Source organism: Hemiscyllium ocellatum, chromosome 1, assembly GCF_020745735.1.
Source record: "Hemiscyllium ocellatum isolate sHemOce1 chromosome 1, sHemOce1.pat.X.cur, whole genome shotgun sequence".
Classification (NCBI taxonomy): Eukaryota; Metazoa; Chordata; class Chondrichthyes; order Orectolobiformes; family Hemiscylliidae; genus Hemiscyllium; species Hemiscyllium ocellatum.
In genome coordinates this window covers 87360965-87377779 of record NC_083401.1, presented here as the reverse complement: position 1 = coordinate 87377779, position 16815 = coordinate 87360965, and the positions used below count along the sequence as shown (strand labels likewise).

The window sequence follows — 16815 nt, the reverse complement described above, 5'->3', positions numbered from 1 at the left end:
CATTATAAAAATAGCTATTTAAGGCATTGTTTACACCTATATTTTAACAACTACTATGTAATTCATGTAGAAACCCACAGAGGAGTAACTGGACAGATATCAATGGCTCTTCCAGGATTGTGGCACAAAATAGAACCAGTTGCCGGAATGGGAGACTTCTGAACACAGAATGTGAAATCAACAATAGGCCAACAAATCTACAAACTTCAAAGATGCCACTTTCTTCAGATGAACCTCGTGCGAGCTACGCCGAGTGTAAGATCAAATATCTCTTGGAAGAATTCCATGTCCCTATGTACTGTACAATCAATCCCTGTGTGAAGAAGTTTGCGTACAAAGAGATGATCTTGCTTTTATAACTCCAAATTGTGTCAGTTTTAAAAAAGAGTAATATGGTTAGCGCATTTTGAATCTTAATATTGTAAGTTTTGAAGTGCACACAGTCAACCTGCTCATAATCAATCCATTGGTTTCCTTGGTGCATAGAAATATTTTATAAGTATCATACACTCATACCACAAATCACCATCTGAGATAGTCTTGAGAGATGATTGGGTTATCAAGCTCTAAAATGACACATGGCATTAGGCTGGTCTTGGACTCATTGCATCTAGATCGTGGTACAAAGCTACTGATACTTGCAGCTTTGAAGTTGGTTTTGGCACATTTGTTCACTATGTGGCTCAGTGGTTAGCACTGCTGCCTCACAGCTCCAGGGTCCCAGGTTTGATTCCAGCCTTGCGTGACTGTCTGTGCGGAGTTTGCACATTCTCCCTTTGTCTGTGTGGGTTTCCTCCAGGTGCTCCAGTTTCCTCTCACAGTCCAAAGATGTGCAGGTCAGGTGAATCGGCCATGCTAAATTGCCCATAGTGTTAGGGGCACTAGTCAGAGGGGAATGGGACTGGGTGGGTTACTCTTTGGAGGGTCGGTGTGGACTTGTTGGGCCGAAGGGCCTGTTTCCATACTGTAGGGAACCTAATCTAATCTAATCTAATCTAAGATGATACTTATTGTTGTCGAAAATCATAGTATGAGCCATCAGGGACCACATTATGAGCCATGATTCTAGCTGGTGCCTTTCTACTCATCATTCTTGTTGCTGAATTGCAACTATCAGATCATGAAAACAGAGACAGTTGTTGTCTGGTCTGAAGCCAACATGTGTGCTTTGCTCCATTTGATCCACAATTCCTTCATCGCTGTGTGGGCAGTAAAATCAGAGTTGTTAATGGTACAGAAAGATTGCCATTGGACTTGTTGAGTCCATGCCAGCTCTGTCCAGAGCAACCTAGTCACTTCCACTGTGTGCTCACTCTCAATAGCCCTGAGAGACACCAGCTGGACACTGAATAAAAAATAAAAACTGCAAGGACTGTGAATACTGTAAATCAGAATCTAAAGCTTAAATTGCTGGTAAAGCTTCACAGGTCCGGTAGCATCTGTTGAGAGCAATCAGAGTTAATGTTTCAGGTCGAGTGACCCTTCCTCAGTTCTAATGAATTGTGCCTTGTAAATAAAAGCGTTCTGATACTTCAAACTGAGAATAACAACATATGTGAACCCCTTTTGTTTATCTTCAATGTGTTGTTTTGTTTCATGTGTCCACATTGGCTGCATTTTAAGTCCTTCATGTTCAAAAACTTATTGGCGCAAAGCAGATTTTATTTTTGTCATTTACTATACAGGTGCCCGTTACAATGATGAAAAGGGTGAAGATAGGAATGGTGTTACAGTGCAGGAACAAGAGATCCAGAGGGAGTGTGCAAGTGAGGGCACCATATCGAGTCGAAGAAGTAGTTTTGTAGAAGAAACTGACCAGGATTTTGAAATACAACAGAAAATTAACAGATTAAATGCTGCTAAACAAAAACTCAGACAATTGCAGGAACTTGTCGCCATGGTACAAGTAAGAACTTGAGATTTTGCTGTCCAGATGTACATTTGGTGTTGAATACCAAAAATGTGCCAGTGTTGTGTATTTTTGTCTTCACAGTTAGAACAGGTGTAGGCCACTTAGCCCTAGCAGTCTGCCTCACCATTCTGGAACGTGGTTAAGCATCTCCACAACAGCATATTCCCACACTATTTCCACATCAGTGGAGTTGTGAACAGTGCTGAAGGATGTTGCCAGTTAATTTGTTTGAATTTGTTTTGAACATTCTCATGATTAAGCTTCCACCACTTACTGGAGCAAAAGATTCTGAAGATGCACAACTCTGAGTGAAGAAATTCTTCTTTACTTTGATCTTCAATAGCCTGCCCCATATCATGAGATTATGTACAGTTCAAGATGTTTCCTGTTATATGCTTCTTCTGTTTCAAGATTAAAAGAACGCTCAGGACATACAACAAATTGTAAAAGTACACACAAAACTATGGACAAAACTTAATTCCAAAATGATGTATCAGTGTGTTGCACATTTAGAAAGTGACTGTTTTTGTTTAAGGCGATTTAAATTTAGCCAAATTAGGACATAACTGTGGCTTCAAATGTGAAGCTGTCTTTTATTGCCCAGACAATTTACTTTGATCCAGTTTTCTAATCAACCTGATCAGAGATGTTACTACACACCTGCAGAGCAGGTGGGACTTGAATCTGGACTCCTGCTCCAGGGGTAGGGACACGAGCACGACACCACAAGAGGGCCTTGACAAATTGCTTTGACAATTAAACTACAAAGTGGCGTCACTTTTAGAACATAGACCATTATTGCATAGTACATGCCCTTCGGCCTCACTGTTGTGCTGACGTGTGGAATTAATCTGATGCATATGTCCTACACTATTCCACTTCCATCCATATGTTTGTCCAATGACCATTTAAATGCCTTTAAAGTTGGCGAGTCTGCTGCTGTTGCAGGCAGTGCGTTCCACGCCCCTACTACTCTCTGAGTAAAGAAACTACCTCTGACATACGTCCTACATCTATCACCCTTCAATTTAAAGTTACGTCCCCTCATGCTAGCCATCTCCATCCAAGGAAAAGGACTTTCACTGTTCACCCTGTCTAACCCTCTGATTATCTTGTATGTCTCAATTAAGTCACCTCTCAACCCTCTTCTTTCTAACAAAAACAGCCTCAAGTCCCTCACCCTTTCCTCATAAGACCTTCCCTTTATACCAGTCAACATTCTAGTAAATCTTCTCTGAACCCTTTCCAGAGCTTCCACATCCTTCCCAATCCTATCAACCTGGATGGCAACTTTCAGGGATCTATGTGCATGGACACCGAGATCTCTCTGCTCATTTGCACCGCCGATAATCTTACTAGTAGCCCAGTATTCTTTATTCCTGTTGCTCTTCCAAAGTGAATTCCTCTCACTTTTCCGTGTTAAACTCCATTTGCCATCTCTCAGTCCAGCTCTGCAGCTTATGTATGTCCCTCTGTAACTTCCAACATCCTTCAGCACTGTTCACAGCTCCACTGACCTTAGTGTCACCTGCAAGTTTACTAACCCATCCTTCTACGTGATCATCTAGATTAGATTAGATTCCCTACAGTATGGAAACTGGCCCTTTGGCCCAACAAGTCCACACCAGCCTTCTGAAGAGTAACCCACCCAGACCCATTCCCCAGATTTACCCTTGACTAACACACCTAACACTATGGGCAATTTAGCATGGCCAATTCACCTGACCTGCACATCTTTGGATTGTGGGAGGAAACCAGAGCACCTGAAGGAAACCCACGCAGGCATGGGGAGAATGTGCAAACTCCACACAGACAGTCGCAGAGGCTGGAATTGAACCCTGGTTCCTGGCGCTGTGAGGCAGCAGTGCTAACCACTGAGCCACCTTGCTCGGTCATTTATAAAAATGACCAACAGCCTAATGGCCCCGAATCAGATCCTTGCAGTACACCACTAGAAACTGAACTCCAGGATGAACATTTCCCATCAATCATCACTCTCTGTCTTCATTCAGCTAGCCAATTTCTGATCCAAACCGCTAAATCAACCTCAATCCCATGCCTCCGTATTTTGTGCAATAGCCTGCCGAGGGGAACCTTATCAAACGCCTTACTGAAATTCATATACACCACATCAACTGCTTCACCCTCATTCATCTGTTTGGTCACCATCTCAAAGAACTCAAAGTTTGTGAGACACGGTCTATCCTTCACTAATCTGTGTTGACTATCCCATATCAACCTATTCCTCTCTAGATGATTATAAATCCTATCTCTTAGAACCTTTTCTAACACTTTACCCACAACCGAAATAAGGCTCACTGGTCTATAATTACCAGGGTTGTCTCTACTCCCCTTCTTGAACAACGGGGCAACGTTTGCTATCCTCCAGTCTTCTGGCACTATTCCTATTGACAATGACGACATAAAGATCAAAGCCAAAGGCTCTGCATTCTCCTCCCTGGCTTCCCAGAGAATCCTAGGATAGGTCCCATCTGGCTGATGGGATTTATCTATTTTCACAGTTTCCAGAATTGCTAACGCCGCTTCCTTGTGAACCTCAACCCCACCTCGTCTAGTAGCCTGTATCTCTGTGTTCTCCTTGACAACATTGTCTTTTTCCGCTGTGAATACTGACGAAAAATATTCGTTTCGTGCTTCCCCAATCTCCTTGGACTCCACACACAACTTCCCACTGCTATCCTTGATTGGCTAGAGAAAGATTCAGGCCATTGTTTTTATTCCTGATATACTGAGAGAAAGCTTTAGGATTTTCCTTGATCCTATCTGCTTACAATGTTTCATGTCCCCCCAGTCTTTTCTTAGCTCTCTGTTTAGGTCATTCCTGGCTAACATGTAACTCTGAAGTGCCCTAACTGTGCCTTCACGTCTCATCCTAACATAAGCTGTATGTTCCTTCGCCTTGACAAGAGATTCAACTTCTTAGTAACCCATGGCTCCCTTGCTTGACCATTTCCTCCCTGCCTGACAGGTACATGCTTATCAAAGACACGCAGTAGCTGTTCCTTAAATATGCTCCACATTTCAATTGTGCCCATCCCCTGTGGTTTCCTTCCCCATCCTATGCATCCTAAATCTTGCCTAATTGCATCATAATCACCTTTCCCCCAGCAATAACTCTTGCCTTGCAGTATATACCTATCCCTTCCAACTCTAAAGTAAACATAACCGAATCGTAGTCACTATCATCAAAGTGTTCACCTACCTCCAAATCGAACACCTGGCCAGGTTCATTACCCAGTACCAAATCCAATGTGACCTCGCCCTTTGTTGACCTGTCTGTACACTGTGTCAGGAAACCATCCTGCACACATTGGTCAAAAGCTGACCCATCGAAAATACATGAACTACAGTATTTCTGTAAATATTTGGAAAGTTAAAGTCCCCCATAACAACTACCCTGTTATTCTCACCCCTATCCAGAATTATCATTACTATCCTTTCCTCTACATCTCTGGAACTATGTGGAGACCTACAGAAAACTCCCTACAGGATGACCTCTCCTTTGCTGTTTCTAACCTGAGCCCGTACTACCTCAGTAGATGAGTCCTCAAATGTCCTTTCTGACACCGTATTACTGTCCTTGACTAACAATGCCACATCTCCCCCTCTTTTACCATCTTCTCTGTTCTTACCAAAACATCTAAATCCTGGAACCTGCAATGACCATTCCTGGTCCTGCTCTAACCATGTCTTAGAAATGGCCACAACATTGAAGTCCCAGGTACCAACACATGCTGCAAGTTCGCCCACCTTATTCCAATACTCCTGGCATTGAAGTCAACACTTCAAACCACCTTGCTGCTTGCCAGTGAAACCTAATTTCTGACCTTAGTACTTTAAACCTCCTAGACACTAGAACTACAGTTTAGTTTCCCATCCCCCTGCTGAACCCCCCCCCCCCCCGGTCAGGTGCAGACCATCCTGTTTGTTGAGGTCCCACCTACCTCAAATTTATTTTGTTATCACATCATTGTAGTAATTAAATATATCATCTACTTGAAGCAGAATTCATGGCTAAAGCGATGTGTGCATTCCCAGCACATGGAGTAATAATTTTTTCTGTATTTATTTTGTGCGATGTCAGTGTCACTGGGTGAATCTGCATTTATAGCCTGTCACTAGTTGCCCGTGAGAAGGTGGTGGTGAGTTACCTTATTGAATTGTTGCCATTCACCTGCTGTGAGTTGACCCACAATGCCACTTGGGAGGGAATTTGATGATTTTGACCCAGCAACAGGGAAGGAACGCTGATGTATTTCCAAGTCAGGATGGTGAGTGGGGAACTTGAAGATGGTGATGTTCCCATCTACCTGCTGCCCCTTGTCCTTCGAGATGGGAATGGTTGTGGGTTTGAAAGATGCTGTCTGAGGATGTTTAGTTAATTTCTACAGTGCATCTTGTAGATGGTACACACTTCTGCTACTGATTATCGGTGGTAGAGGGAGTGGATGCTTGTGGGTACAGTGCCAGTCAAATGGGCTGCTTTGCCTTGGATGGTTTCAAGCTTCTTGACTTGTTGGGCTGCAATCATCCAGGCAATCGGGAGTATTCCTTCACACTCCTGACATGTGCCTTGTAGATAGTGGTCAGGCTTTGGGAGTCGGGAGATGAGTTACTCCCTGCAATGTTCCTAGCTTCTGACCTGCTGTTGTAGCCATTGTGTTTGTGTGGTGAGTCCAGTTGACTTTCTGATTAATGATAATTCCCAGGATGTTGATATTGGGGACTGCAATAATGATAACACCATTGAATGTCAAGCGGTAGTAGTTAGTTTGTCTCTTATTGGTTATGGTCATAGTCTGGCATTTGTGTGGTGCGAATGTTACATACCACTTGTCAGCCCTAGTCTAGATATTATCCAGATCTTGTTGCATTTAAACGCTGACTGATTCAGTGAACGGTGCTGAACATTGTGCAATCATCAGTGAACATCCCCACTTCTGATTTTCCGATGCATGACAGTCATTGATGAAGAAGCTAAAGATGGTTGAGCCAAGGACACTACCATGACAAATATCCTGTGAGATGACTGATCTCCAACAACCATAACCATCTTCGTTTGTGCCAGGCATGACACTACCTAGTACAGAGTTTGATACCCATTGATTCCTGTTTTGCTCGGACTCCTTTATGCCATACTCAGTTGAAGTCAGCCTTGATGTCAAGGGCTGTGACTCTCACCTCATCTCTGAAATTCGGCTCTTTTGTCCATATTTGAGCCAATGGCTGTAATGAGGTTAGGAGCTGAGTGGCCCTGGCAGAACCCAACTGGACATCACTTTACTGATGACTGAGAGTAGACTGATTGGAGCGGTAATAGGCTGGGTTGGAATTGTTCTGCTTTCTGTGTACTGGGCATACCTGGGCAATTTTCCACATTGTTGGGCAGATGCCACTGTTGTAACTACTGGAACAGCTTGGCTAAAGGAGCAACATGTTCTGGAGCACAGGTCTTCAGTATGATTGCCAAAATGTTGGCAGGTCCTGTAGCCTTTGTAGAATCCAGTGCCTTGAACCATTTCTTGATATCACATGGATTGAATTGAATTGAAGACTGGTATTTGTAATGCTGGGGACCACTGGAGGAGGCTGAAATGGATCATCCACTTGGCTCTTCTGGCTGAAAGTTGCTGTGAAGGCTTCAGCCTTATCTTTTACACTGATGTGCTGGGCGCTACCATCATTGAGGTATGGAATATTTGTGGAGCATCTTGCCCAATGAGTTGTTTAATTGTGCACCATCATTGACGACCGAATGTGACAGGACCGCAGAGCTTAGATCTAATCCGTTGATTGTAGGATTGCTTAACTCTATCTGTCACTTGCTGCTTCTGTTTGGCATGCAAGTAGTCCTGTTTGGGAGCTTCACCAGGTTGACACCTCATCTACATGAATTCCTGGTGCTGCTCCTGGCATGCCTCCTGCACTCTCCATTGAACCAGGCATGATGGTCATGGTTGAGTGGGGGATATGCCAGGCCATGAGACTACGGATTGTGCTGGAATATAACTCTGCTGTTGATAGCCCATAGTGCCTCATGGATGCCCAGTCTTGAGTTGCTGTCTGTTTGAAGTCTGTCACAGTTGGCATTGTGATAGTGCCACACAACATGATGGAGATTATTCTCAATGTGAAGGTGGGACTTCATCTCCACAAAGACTGTGTGCAATGGTAACTCTTACTGATAATGTCATGGACAGATGCATCTGCAGCTGGCAGATTGGTAAGGATGAGATCAAGTATGTTTTTCGCTCATGTTCATTTCCTCACCACCTGCCACCAACCCAGTCTAGGTGTGATGTCATTTCCGAGCTGACCAGTTCGATCAGTAATTAAGAATTCAACATCTGTATTGCCAGAAGTCTTGTCTGGGAATGAACACATTGTTTTCATTTTAATTGCCACAGTTGCATCTTGAAAGGGTTTGGAGTGAATGTGTCCAGAGCATGATACATCCAATCATTCTCATTGCAGGAAGTCCCAGATGCAACTGATATTGATATTTCTAACTTTCCTGACTTCTCATTAATTGAGGAGGATCAGCACAGACAGCAACCAAACAATACGAGAACAAATGTATCAAGAAGTTCAAAGGAAGTGTCACTGGATGAAGAAAAAAGGTACTTTTTTTTTCATTCAAATAGAACAGACTTTCTACTCAAAAAAATGGCAAATCTTTTAGTCACTGTCACTGCATCTATTGTGCTAAACTGGCTCATTGGTAGCAACCTTTCTTTTTGAATTAGATTAATTTTTGAGAGTTTGAGTTCAACATTTTTATCGGTTTATTCGGTGTAAATGGGGCATTCAATTTTGATCTGGTAGCTCAAATTAACTTTGAAGATTTCATATTACTAGATGAGTAAAATGTATTTTTGAATGTCCTGGTGATGTCTCACTGTTCCTTTGTGCAATTTGTAATTTGATTGTACTAACAAAAGGAGACATCACCAGGACATTCAAAAACACATTTTACTCATCTAGTAGTATGAGATCTTCAAAGTTAATTTGAACTACCAGATTAAAATTGAATGCCTCATTTACACTGAATAAGCAGACAAACTGTTGAACTCAAACTCTGAAAAATCAATCATCTAACTCAAAAAAGCAAGGTTGCTACCAATGAGCCAATTTAGCACAATAGGTATAGTGATTAAAAGATTGCTGATATAATTATGTAAGAAATAAGAGCAGGAGTTGCCTATTGACCTCTTAAGCCTGCTCTGTTATTCATTAAAATAATGGCAGATATGATTATGACCCTAACTGCTCTTTCCTGCTTACCGTAAAATCTTGCCTCCTCTGTAGATCAAAAATGTGCTAATTCTGTCTTGAATAATTCAATGACTTTAACATAGCTCCTCTCTGGAGAGGTGACTTGCAACAATTAACAGTTTGAGAAGAAATTCCTTCTTTCTCCTTAGAGAAGGGAAGGTTGAAAGGAGATTTAGAGGAATGATTTTTTTTAAAAATGAAGGACTGGACCAAGTAAAACTGTTCCAATAAAGCTGAAGAATTTGAGAACACTGAATCTTGATAAAGGAACAAGATTGATGTAGATCAAGAATATGCACCCTAAAAGTGTTGTGGCAACAGCTGCAATTGGAGTTTTTAAAAAGGAGTTGAGTAAGATTTCAAAAGAAAGTTTGCAGTGCAACAGAGAAGGCATGGAAAGTTGGGACTTAGAGTTGCTCTTGCAGAGCTGGCATTGAATTCATGAATTCAGTGGTTTCCTGGATTGTAAATGTTATACTAATCAATGATCCTGATCTGCAAAAGGTAGAAGCATTAAAATTAATGTAGTACAGATTCTCGAAATTTCTGAGATGAGCAGGAAAATGTTTGTTGGCTCAATTCCCTCAATTGTTGAAAATGGTCCCTATGAACCATTTCTACGACCCAGAATATGATCAGTTAGGTTATGACACTGTGACCTCAGTGAGGTGGGCTCATTACCGATTGTTGTAAGGGATGCATAATCAATCTTTAAATACCTTATCAGGGTAATGGACATTAACTGATATCATCTTCCAGTGTCTCCTGATTAGTTCCTTTAGGTGTAAGTTATCCATGGGCACATCCTCTTCATTGTAGTCTATTATTGTTACTTATGATTTTTGATTAATATTAGATAAATTATGATGTTGTCTTTGACCATCTGCTTAAGGCAGGGAGCTATATGCTGTCAGGTTCTTATGATTGAAACGATGAGGTTATTGTCTGTTGTGGCTTAATTGGTCCAAGTTTTCATTGAACCAAATTTCTTAAGTGAATGTTTATGTTAGAGGCCAACTGCTCAGTGATGTTTTTCTATCTGTGTTGCATTGAATGAGTTGTTTTTAAGGGAAAGGATATAGTGAAAAAAAATTGCCAACTTCTAAGTTCTGTATAACTAATACAGAAGATAACAAAACAGTGCAAGAATAGATAATAATTAAATGATACAGGTAGCGTATCAAGAATAAGATAACCATTGAGTTTTGAGTAGTAAAATTCAGAAGGATTCTACAGTTACAAATTTAGACGCGCCCACTGATATTGAAATTAATTGAAACCGAAAATACATTTAGCCAAATCTAAAATAACTTCTCTTTTAATACACTATGAATTAAAACAAAGTCAGTGCAGAACACTGCTGTTGTATTTTTTAATTCCTTAACACCAATTTTTTTTTTGATAAGGTTTTAATAAGCTGGGAAGACAAATTTGCCTCTTTACCCTTGAAGGTTTTGAGTTCTCCCTATCTGTTTCTGTTAAATGGAAATAAACTAAACAGGGGTGTCAGGCATTTGACTTATATCCTTAAACATAAGTGAGGAAAGTTATAGGCCATGGGTTAAAAGGGTCAATAGAAATATAGTTTCAAAATTAGTTGAGGGATAGGAAACAGAATAATTGTCAATTAGTATTTTCGGGCTGGAGGAAAATTTGTAGATGAGTTCCTCAGTGATTGGTATTGAGACCATTGCTTTCTGTTCAATAAATTAATCTGGATTGTGTTGTGCAGAGGACAGTTTTAATGTTTGCTGGTGATATTAACTTTGGGAGAACTGTGAACTGAGAACAGTGTAGAACTCCAAAAGAATGGTGACAAGTTGATGTGCTCATTAGATGGGTGCAAGTGATTTCAGTGCAAAGATATGTAGGTGATCAATTTTGGTATAAAGAACACTTGAATAACAACATAAAACAAAATAGTACAATCCTAAAGAAAATGCAGGACCAAAAAGAGCTGGGTGTATATGTACAAAGTCATTGAAGATGACAGGGCATGTGGAGAGATTAGTAAGTAAAGCATACTGTATCCTTTTATTAAAAAGGAGCACAGAGTACAGGAGTGAAGAAATGCTGATGAACCTGTATAAAATGCTTATTGGACCTTAGGTGGAGTCCAGTGTTCAAGTTGACAGATTATTGGAAGAATGTTTATGCATTGAAGGGAGTGCAGAAAGGATTTACAAGAATGATTCCAGAGATGAGAACAGTGATGAGGATAGATTGAAGAAGCCTGAGAGGAGATTTCACTTTCAAAATCAGGAGCAGGCTGGATACAGTTGACAAGGAGAAATTCTTCCTGTTTGTAAAAGGTACAAGAAAGAGAGCACATACTTTCAAGTGATTTGCAACAGAAGCAAGGATGATATGAGAACTTTTTTTCTCTTGGTGAGTAGTGAAGTTATGGAGTGTTTCACGTGGAAGAGGTAGGTTGCATTGAGGCATTCAAGAGGGCATTGGACAATTACTTGAATAAAGAAATGTGCAAGGATAAAGGGGAAAAAGCAGGAGATTGATACTCTGTAATGATGGTCATGGGGAGAGACAGTGCAGGCACTATGGGCCAAATGGTGGCCTTCTGTGTTGTAATTTCTGTGATTTCGTGATAGTATGTTGTATTCTTTCTGTTTCCCTGGTATGTTTCTTTGTCAAGTAAGGCTAAATGAGTCACCTCATATTAAAAGTACTAAAATGTATATCTGTTATAGTTTAGCAGGATAATATGAAATTAATCAATGAATATATTTTGTGAAAATATCTAAAACTAAATGAATAATGAAATGTTAATTTCTACTCGTCAAATTCTACTAGTCCTAATAGTGGACAGAAATGGGCAGATGGAATAGCGTTTTGGAAAATACTAAATTATTCACTTAGGTGGGGAAAATGGAATGAGAGACTATTATCTCAGTGGAGAATGCACAGTTCTGAGGTGCAGTGGGATTTGTGTTCTGGTGCATGAGTCCTAAAGCGTTTCTGGCAGGTGCAGCATGTAATCAAGAAGGCTAATGGACTGCTATGCTTCATAACAAAAGGGATTGAACAACCAAGTAAGGATGGTGAGCTTCATTATGCAGGGAATTAGTGAGACCATGTCTAGAATACTTTCTGCAGTTTAGGTCTCTTTATTTAAGGAAATATGTCAATGTATTGGTGGCCGTTCAGAGGAGGTTTATTAGGTTGATACCTGGAATGTACACGTTCTCTTCTGAGAATATGTTAGCCAGGCTGGGCTTGTTTCCTTGAAGTTTAGAATCGTAAGTGATGTGTAAATCCTGAATGATCTTGACAAGATGGACCTCTAATAGATCAATACCGAATTCAAGGCCCTGCTTGAGAATTAGCGATTATCATTTCAGGATAGATATGTGAAGACAGTTTTCTTTTCTCTCGGGATTTTTTGACTTTGTAACTCTGACTCAGATGGTGGAGGCGGAGTCATTAAATACTTTTAAGACAGAGGTGATTAAATCCTTGTTAGGCCAGGCAATTGAAACTCATCAGAGGGTAGATCGAATGTTCATTTCCAAACCTGAACAGATTTGAGCTGAATGGTCTCATCCTATTTTGAATGTTTGTACGTATGTTCTGCGCCTCTGAGCAATCACATTGGAGGGTTTGTTACTGCCAAATGTGCGCACACGTTTTTAGTTTTCTTATCTTATTTGCCCCTCTTTGAGTTTTCCCATAATATTGAAGTAAAATAATCTATTAACATGAGTAGATGTAATTTCCCATCAGTCTTTTTCAAAAATGTCAAGAAAGATGTCATTATGAATAATAACATCAATGTTTTACCAAAATAATTGTCTCAACTTGTGCTTGCTGTCGATCTCTTTGTTTAGAACTACATTTGATCTTGCAGCATTTTGTTTTATTTGGGGCAATTTCTGAATTTAGCTTTGGGACATATCATGGTTTTACTTCTAGTAACTATAAAAGGTGATATTGATTGAGTTTTTTTCTAATTTCTTCGAATCCTGTAATAGAGAGAAGTTTTATGAAGCAAAACTTCAGCAACAACAGCAAGAGTTGAAGCAATTACAAGAAGAAAGAAAAAGGTTGATGGAAATTCAAGAGAAGATTAGACATCTGCAGAAATCATGCCCTGATCTGCAGGTAGTTTTAAGTTTGATTTCTTTAAGTAAAATTTGGAATAGACACAAATCTCTACTTTTGTCAGATATGATGCATTTCAGAAATATGTTCATATTTTCCTTAAAATTACTTGTGCTTTTAACTTCTTTACTTTGTTCTTGAAGTGATATGAAAGTATAGATTGATAAATTCAACTCTAGTTAATGACTTGACAAGTAATAGATAAAGTTTTTAAAAATTTCATGTTTTGTTCAAAACTTGCATAGAAAGTAAATGTTCACGTATTTCAAATGAAAGTTAATACATGGCGAGGGATTTTACTGATTAGTACTGTGTATTACATATTAACTTTGTTCACTTGCAGTTATCAACATCTTGTGCAGGAAACTTGTCAAAAATAAAAGTTCCCATCGTTACATCAACCCCAGCAATCAGTGGTCAGACTGCAACAGCAAAAGCTCTACCTGACCCAGTTGCGGCTCCACCCCCTGATAGTGAGGTAACGAACAACTGTTAGTATATTATATTTCTTTATGCAGTTACTTTATTTGTGCAACATTTGTTCGACAAGGAATGATTTACCATAAATGTGCTTAGTTATTCCTTTTAGTTAGAAAACATATCACAACCTTTATTGAACATTACAGCTGCAGAGTTGGAAGCGGGTGAGAAATGGTGAGCACACCGTTGCACCCGGTGTGGTCTCCTCTACATCGGGGAGACAGGATGCCTTCTTGTGCAACATCTCTGGGACACCCACACCCATTAGCCCCATGGCTGAACATTTCAACTCCCCCCTCCCATTCTGTTGAGGGCATGCAGGTCCTGGGCTGCCTCCACTGCCAAAACCACTACTACCTCACGCCTGGAGGAAGAACGCCTCATATTCCACCTTGGGAACCTGCAACCACACAGGATAGATGTGGGTTTCAACAGCTTCCTCATTTTCCCTCCACCACATTATCCCAGTCCCAAACCTCCAACTCGGCACTGCCTTCCTGACCTGTCCGTAGGTCCCCCCTCTGATATATCGCCTTCTCCCTCACCTTCATCCACCTATTTCTCTCCCAGCTACTTTCCCCCAAGCCCACCCCCCTCCCATTTATTTCTCAGCTCTGACCCAGAAGCCTCATTCCTGATGAAGGAATGTGCCTGCAAAGTAGATTCTTCTACTCCTCTGGTGCTGTCTGATCTGCTGTGCTTTTCCAGCAACACACTCTCCAGGATCTGCAGTCCTCACTTTCTCCTCCCTGAGAATTCAAATAGTCATGAAAGATGGGTTTTTGAAGAACTTTTCAAGTTGTTGAGAGAGAGGACATCAGTCAACAGTATTTAGGAAACAAATTCTCATGGTTGTTATTGTACCAAAACTGAGTGAAGATCGTAGGGGACACACTGTACACCAATGCTACAATACAAGAATGTGTTCTAGCCAGTTGATTGGAGAAGATGACAGAGGTGAGCAGGTAATTAAGCCATTGAATGTGAAAAATAAGGATAAAACCTTTAATTTGTTTGCATGAAGTGGTAGGGATTCAAAGATCTAGTGAGGATTGTCATGTGGAATACAGTGGGGCATTGTGGAAGATTTCCCCTGGTCTTAGCCCTGGACTTATTTCTCTCCATCCAGGTTTGCCTCTATTATCCTTTATGCTGTCTCTGAGCTCATCAATAAGACTCACTTCAATCAATCAAGTTAGTTCCATATGTGTTTCAGTATATATTGCTTATATTATGATGCTCCCATCAAGTGCCTCGAGGCACTTCACTACATTAAAGATAGAATATAAATGCACATTGCTGTCATGGTTTATGTACAGTCACTCCTGAGGAGAAATAATAAGTCTGGTGGCATTGACCACAGATGTAATGATGGTGTTAGTGAGGATTTTGCTTCTAGTGTAATAGGTGTACAAGCCACTAACGCTTGTTTGTGATGACAGCAGTATGTAATATTCATGGACAAATTGTGCACTTTAGAACACCACTAGATGTGGAACAGGATCAACAGGTTGCACACTGTAATGCTTTTCAAGGTAATGCTAAACTTCATGGATTCTTATTTTTCCACTTGTGTATAAAGAGACTACTGGTTCACATGTGGTATCAAACAGCATATCAATGTTAGTCAAATTGGAGATGATAAGTCTAAGGTAATCGCTTGTAACACTGGAGTGGTCAGGTTGACATTTTCAAAAGTGACTGATGGCCCTTTTGAAAGGGACCCAGATCATTTTTAAAGTAGTTATTAGTTGTTGACATGGAGTTACTTGGCTATGGAAAGTTAATTGCGTAGTAGGGCACTGGATTGCAAGGAGGCAATTGAAAGAGATTTGTGACAACTCTAATTTGATATTGTTTGGATGGAAAGCCACAGTTTATTAATATTGACTAAAGGTAAAAAATGCTGGAGAAACTTGGCAGATCTGATGGCATCTGTGGACAGAGAACTGAGTTAATGTTTTGAGTTCAATATGACTATGGGTCTCAACTGACTGGAGTGCATTTTAATATTGATAGTATGGTGTTAATACTTTGGGACTATGAATTCAGAGACATTACTTCAATTTCTACCATGACAGCCCAAGGAATTCCAACTAACCTATTTAACAGAAATTAGTCTCTAAAATGTTCATGATGTTAATTCTGAATTGTGATTGCAATCCATCTGGTGCACTCATGTCTTTCAGGGAAAGAAATCTCCCCCTTTATCTCAGTGACTCCAGCTCTTTAACAACTACCCTCTAAATTGGCCTAATAAGTCACTCAGTTTCTAATATGGACAGCCGTGGTTCAAGGCAGTCCCTCACTACTGCCTTCTAAACAAGTGCTGCTCCTATAAATTGATGCACTTTGATTTTAACAATGAGTATTACTTTGCTTGATTAAGTGATTTTCAATGATAATTAGCTGTGGTCTGAGATGCGCAGACATCAAATTCTCCGTGAAGAATTGCGTCAAAGAAGAAAACAACTTGAAGCATTGATGGCAGAGCATCAACGGCAAAAAACACTGACCGAAAACAACTCCATTGTTGCTGCATCGGTTAAAAGTGAAGGCACAGAGACACAGGATACTCAGCAGCTCAGCAGAACTGAAAGGTTAGAATAGAGTATATAAGCAAAATTTGCTCAATTAAGCTTTGTACTATCTGCACTTGACCTGGATTAGGCAGGTTAATTGGAACTTGATAGTTGTCAACATCCAATAATTGCTCTGCTGTGGTTAATCAAATGGCCTACAGTTTGCTAAAGTTCAAAATAATTTTGTTTTTTTCTTATTTGAAATGGATCAATGGATTGCTTTTTGTAAGCTAATTATATTAACTGTTGTTTTACCACTTCTTACCTCATCAAATTGTCAGAGACACTAATTGGGCTATTTTCCATTTTTTGATGTGTATTCTCCACAATGAGCACTCCATGACAATGAAAGCTCAGCCAGGATATTGAATTGGTTCTCTCTTCCATGCTGACACAAAGCAGGACAAATTCAGCCGATCCAATTGC

General features: G+C 40.3%; 1 protein-coding gene across 6 annotated transcripts in view; it reads left to right on the top strand.

Annotated features, from left to right (window-relative positions):
- pcm1 (pericentriolar material 1) overlaps window positions 1-16815 on the top strand; it is a 156418-nt gene that overhangs the window by 69099 nt on the left and 70504 nt on the right. For all 6 annotated transcript variants that reach the window (XM_060823968.1, XM_060823962.1, XM_060823943.1 and 3 more), the window contains 6 exons: window positions 71-255; window positions 1686-1906; window positions 8408-8553; window positions 13198-13327; window positions 13671-13805; window positions 16217-16407. In XM_060823968.1, coding sequence (XP_060679951.1) covers window positions 71-255; window positions 1686-1906; window positions 8408-8553; window positions 13198-13327; window positions 13671-13805; window positions 16217-16407 — 1008 coding nt within the window. The remainder of the gene's footprint in view (window positions 1-70; window positions 256-1685; window positions 1907-8407; window positions 8554-13197; window positions 13328-13670; window positions 13806-16216; window positions 16408-16815) is intronic.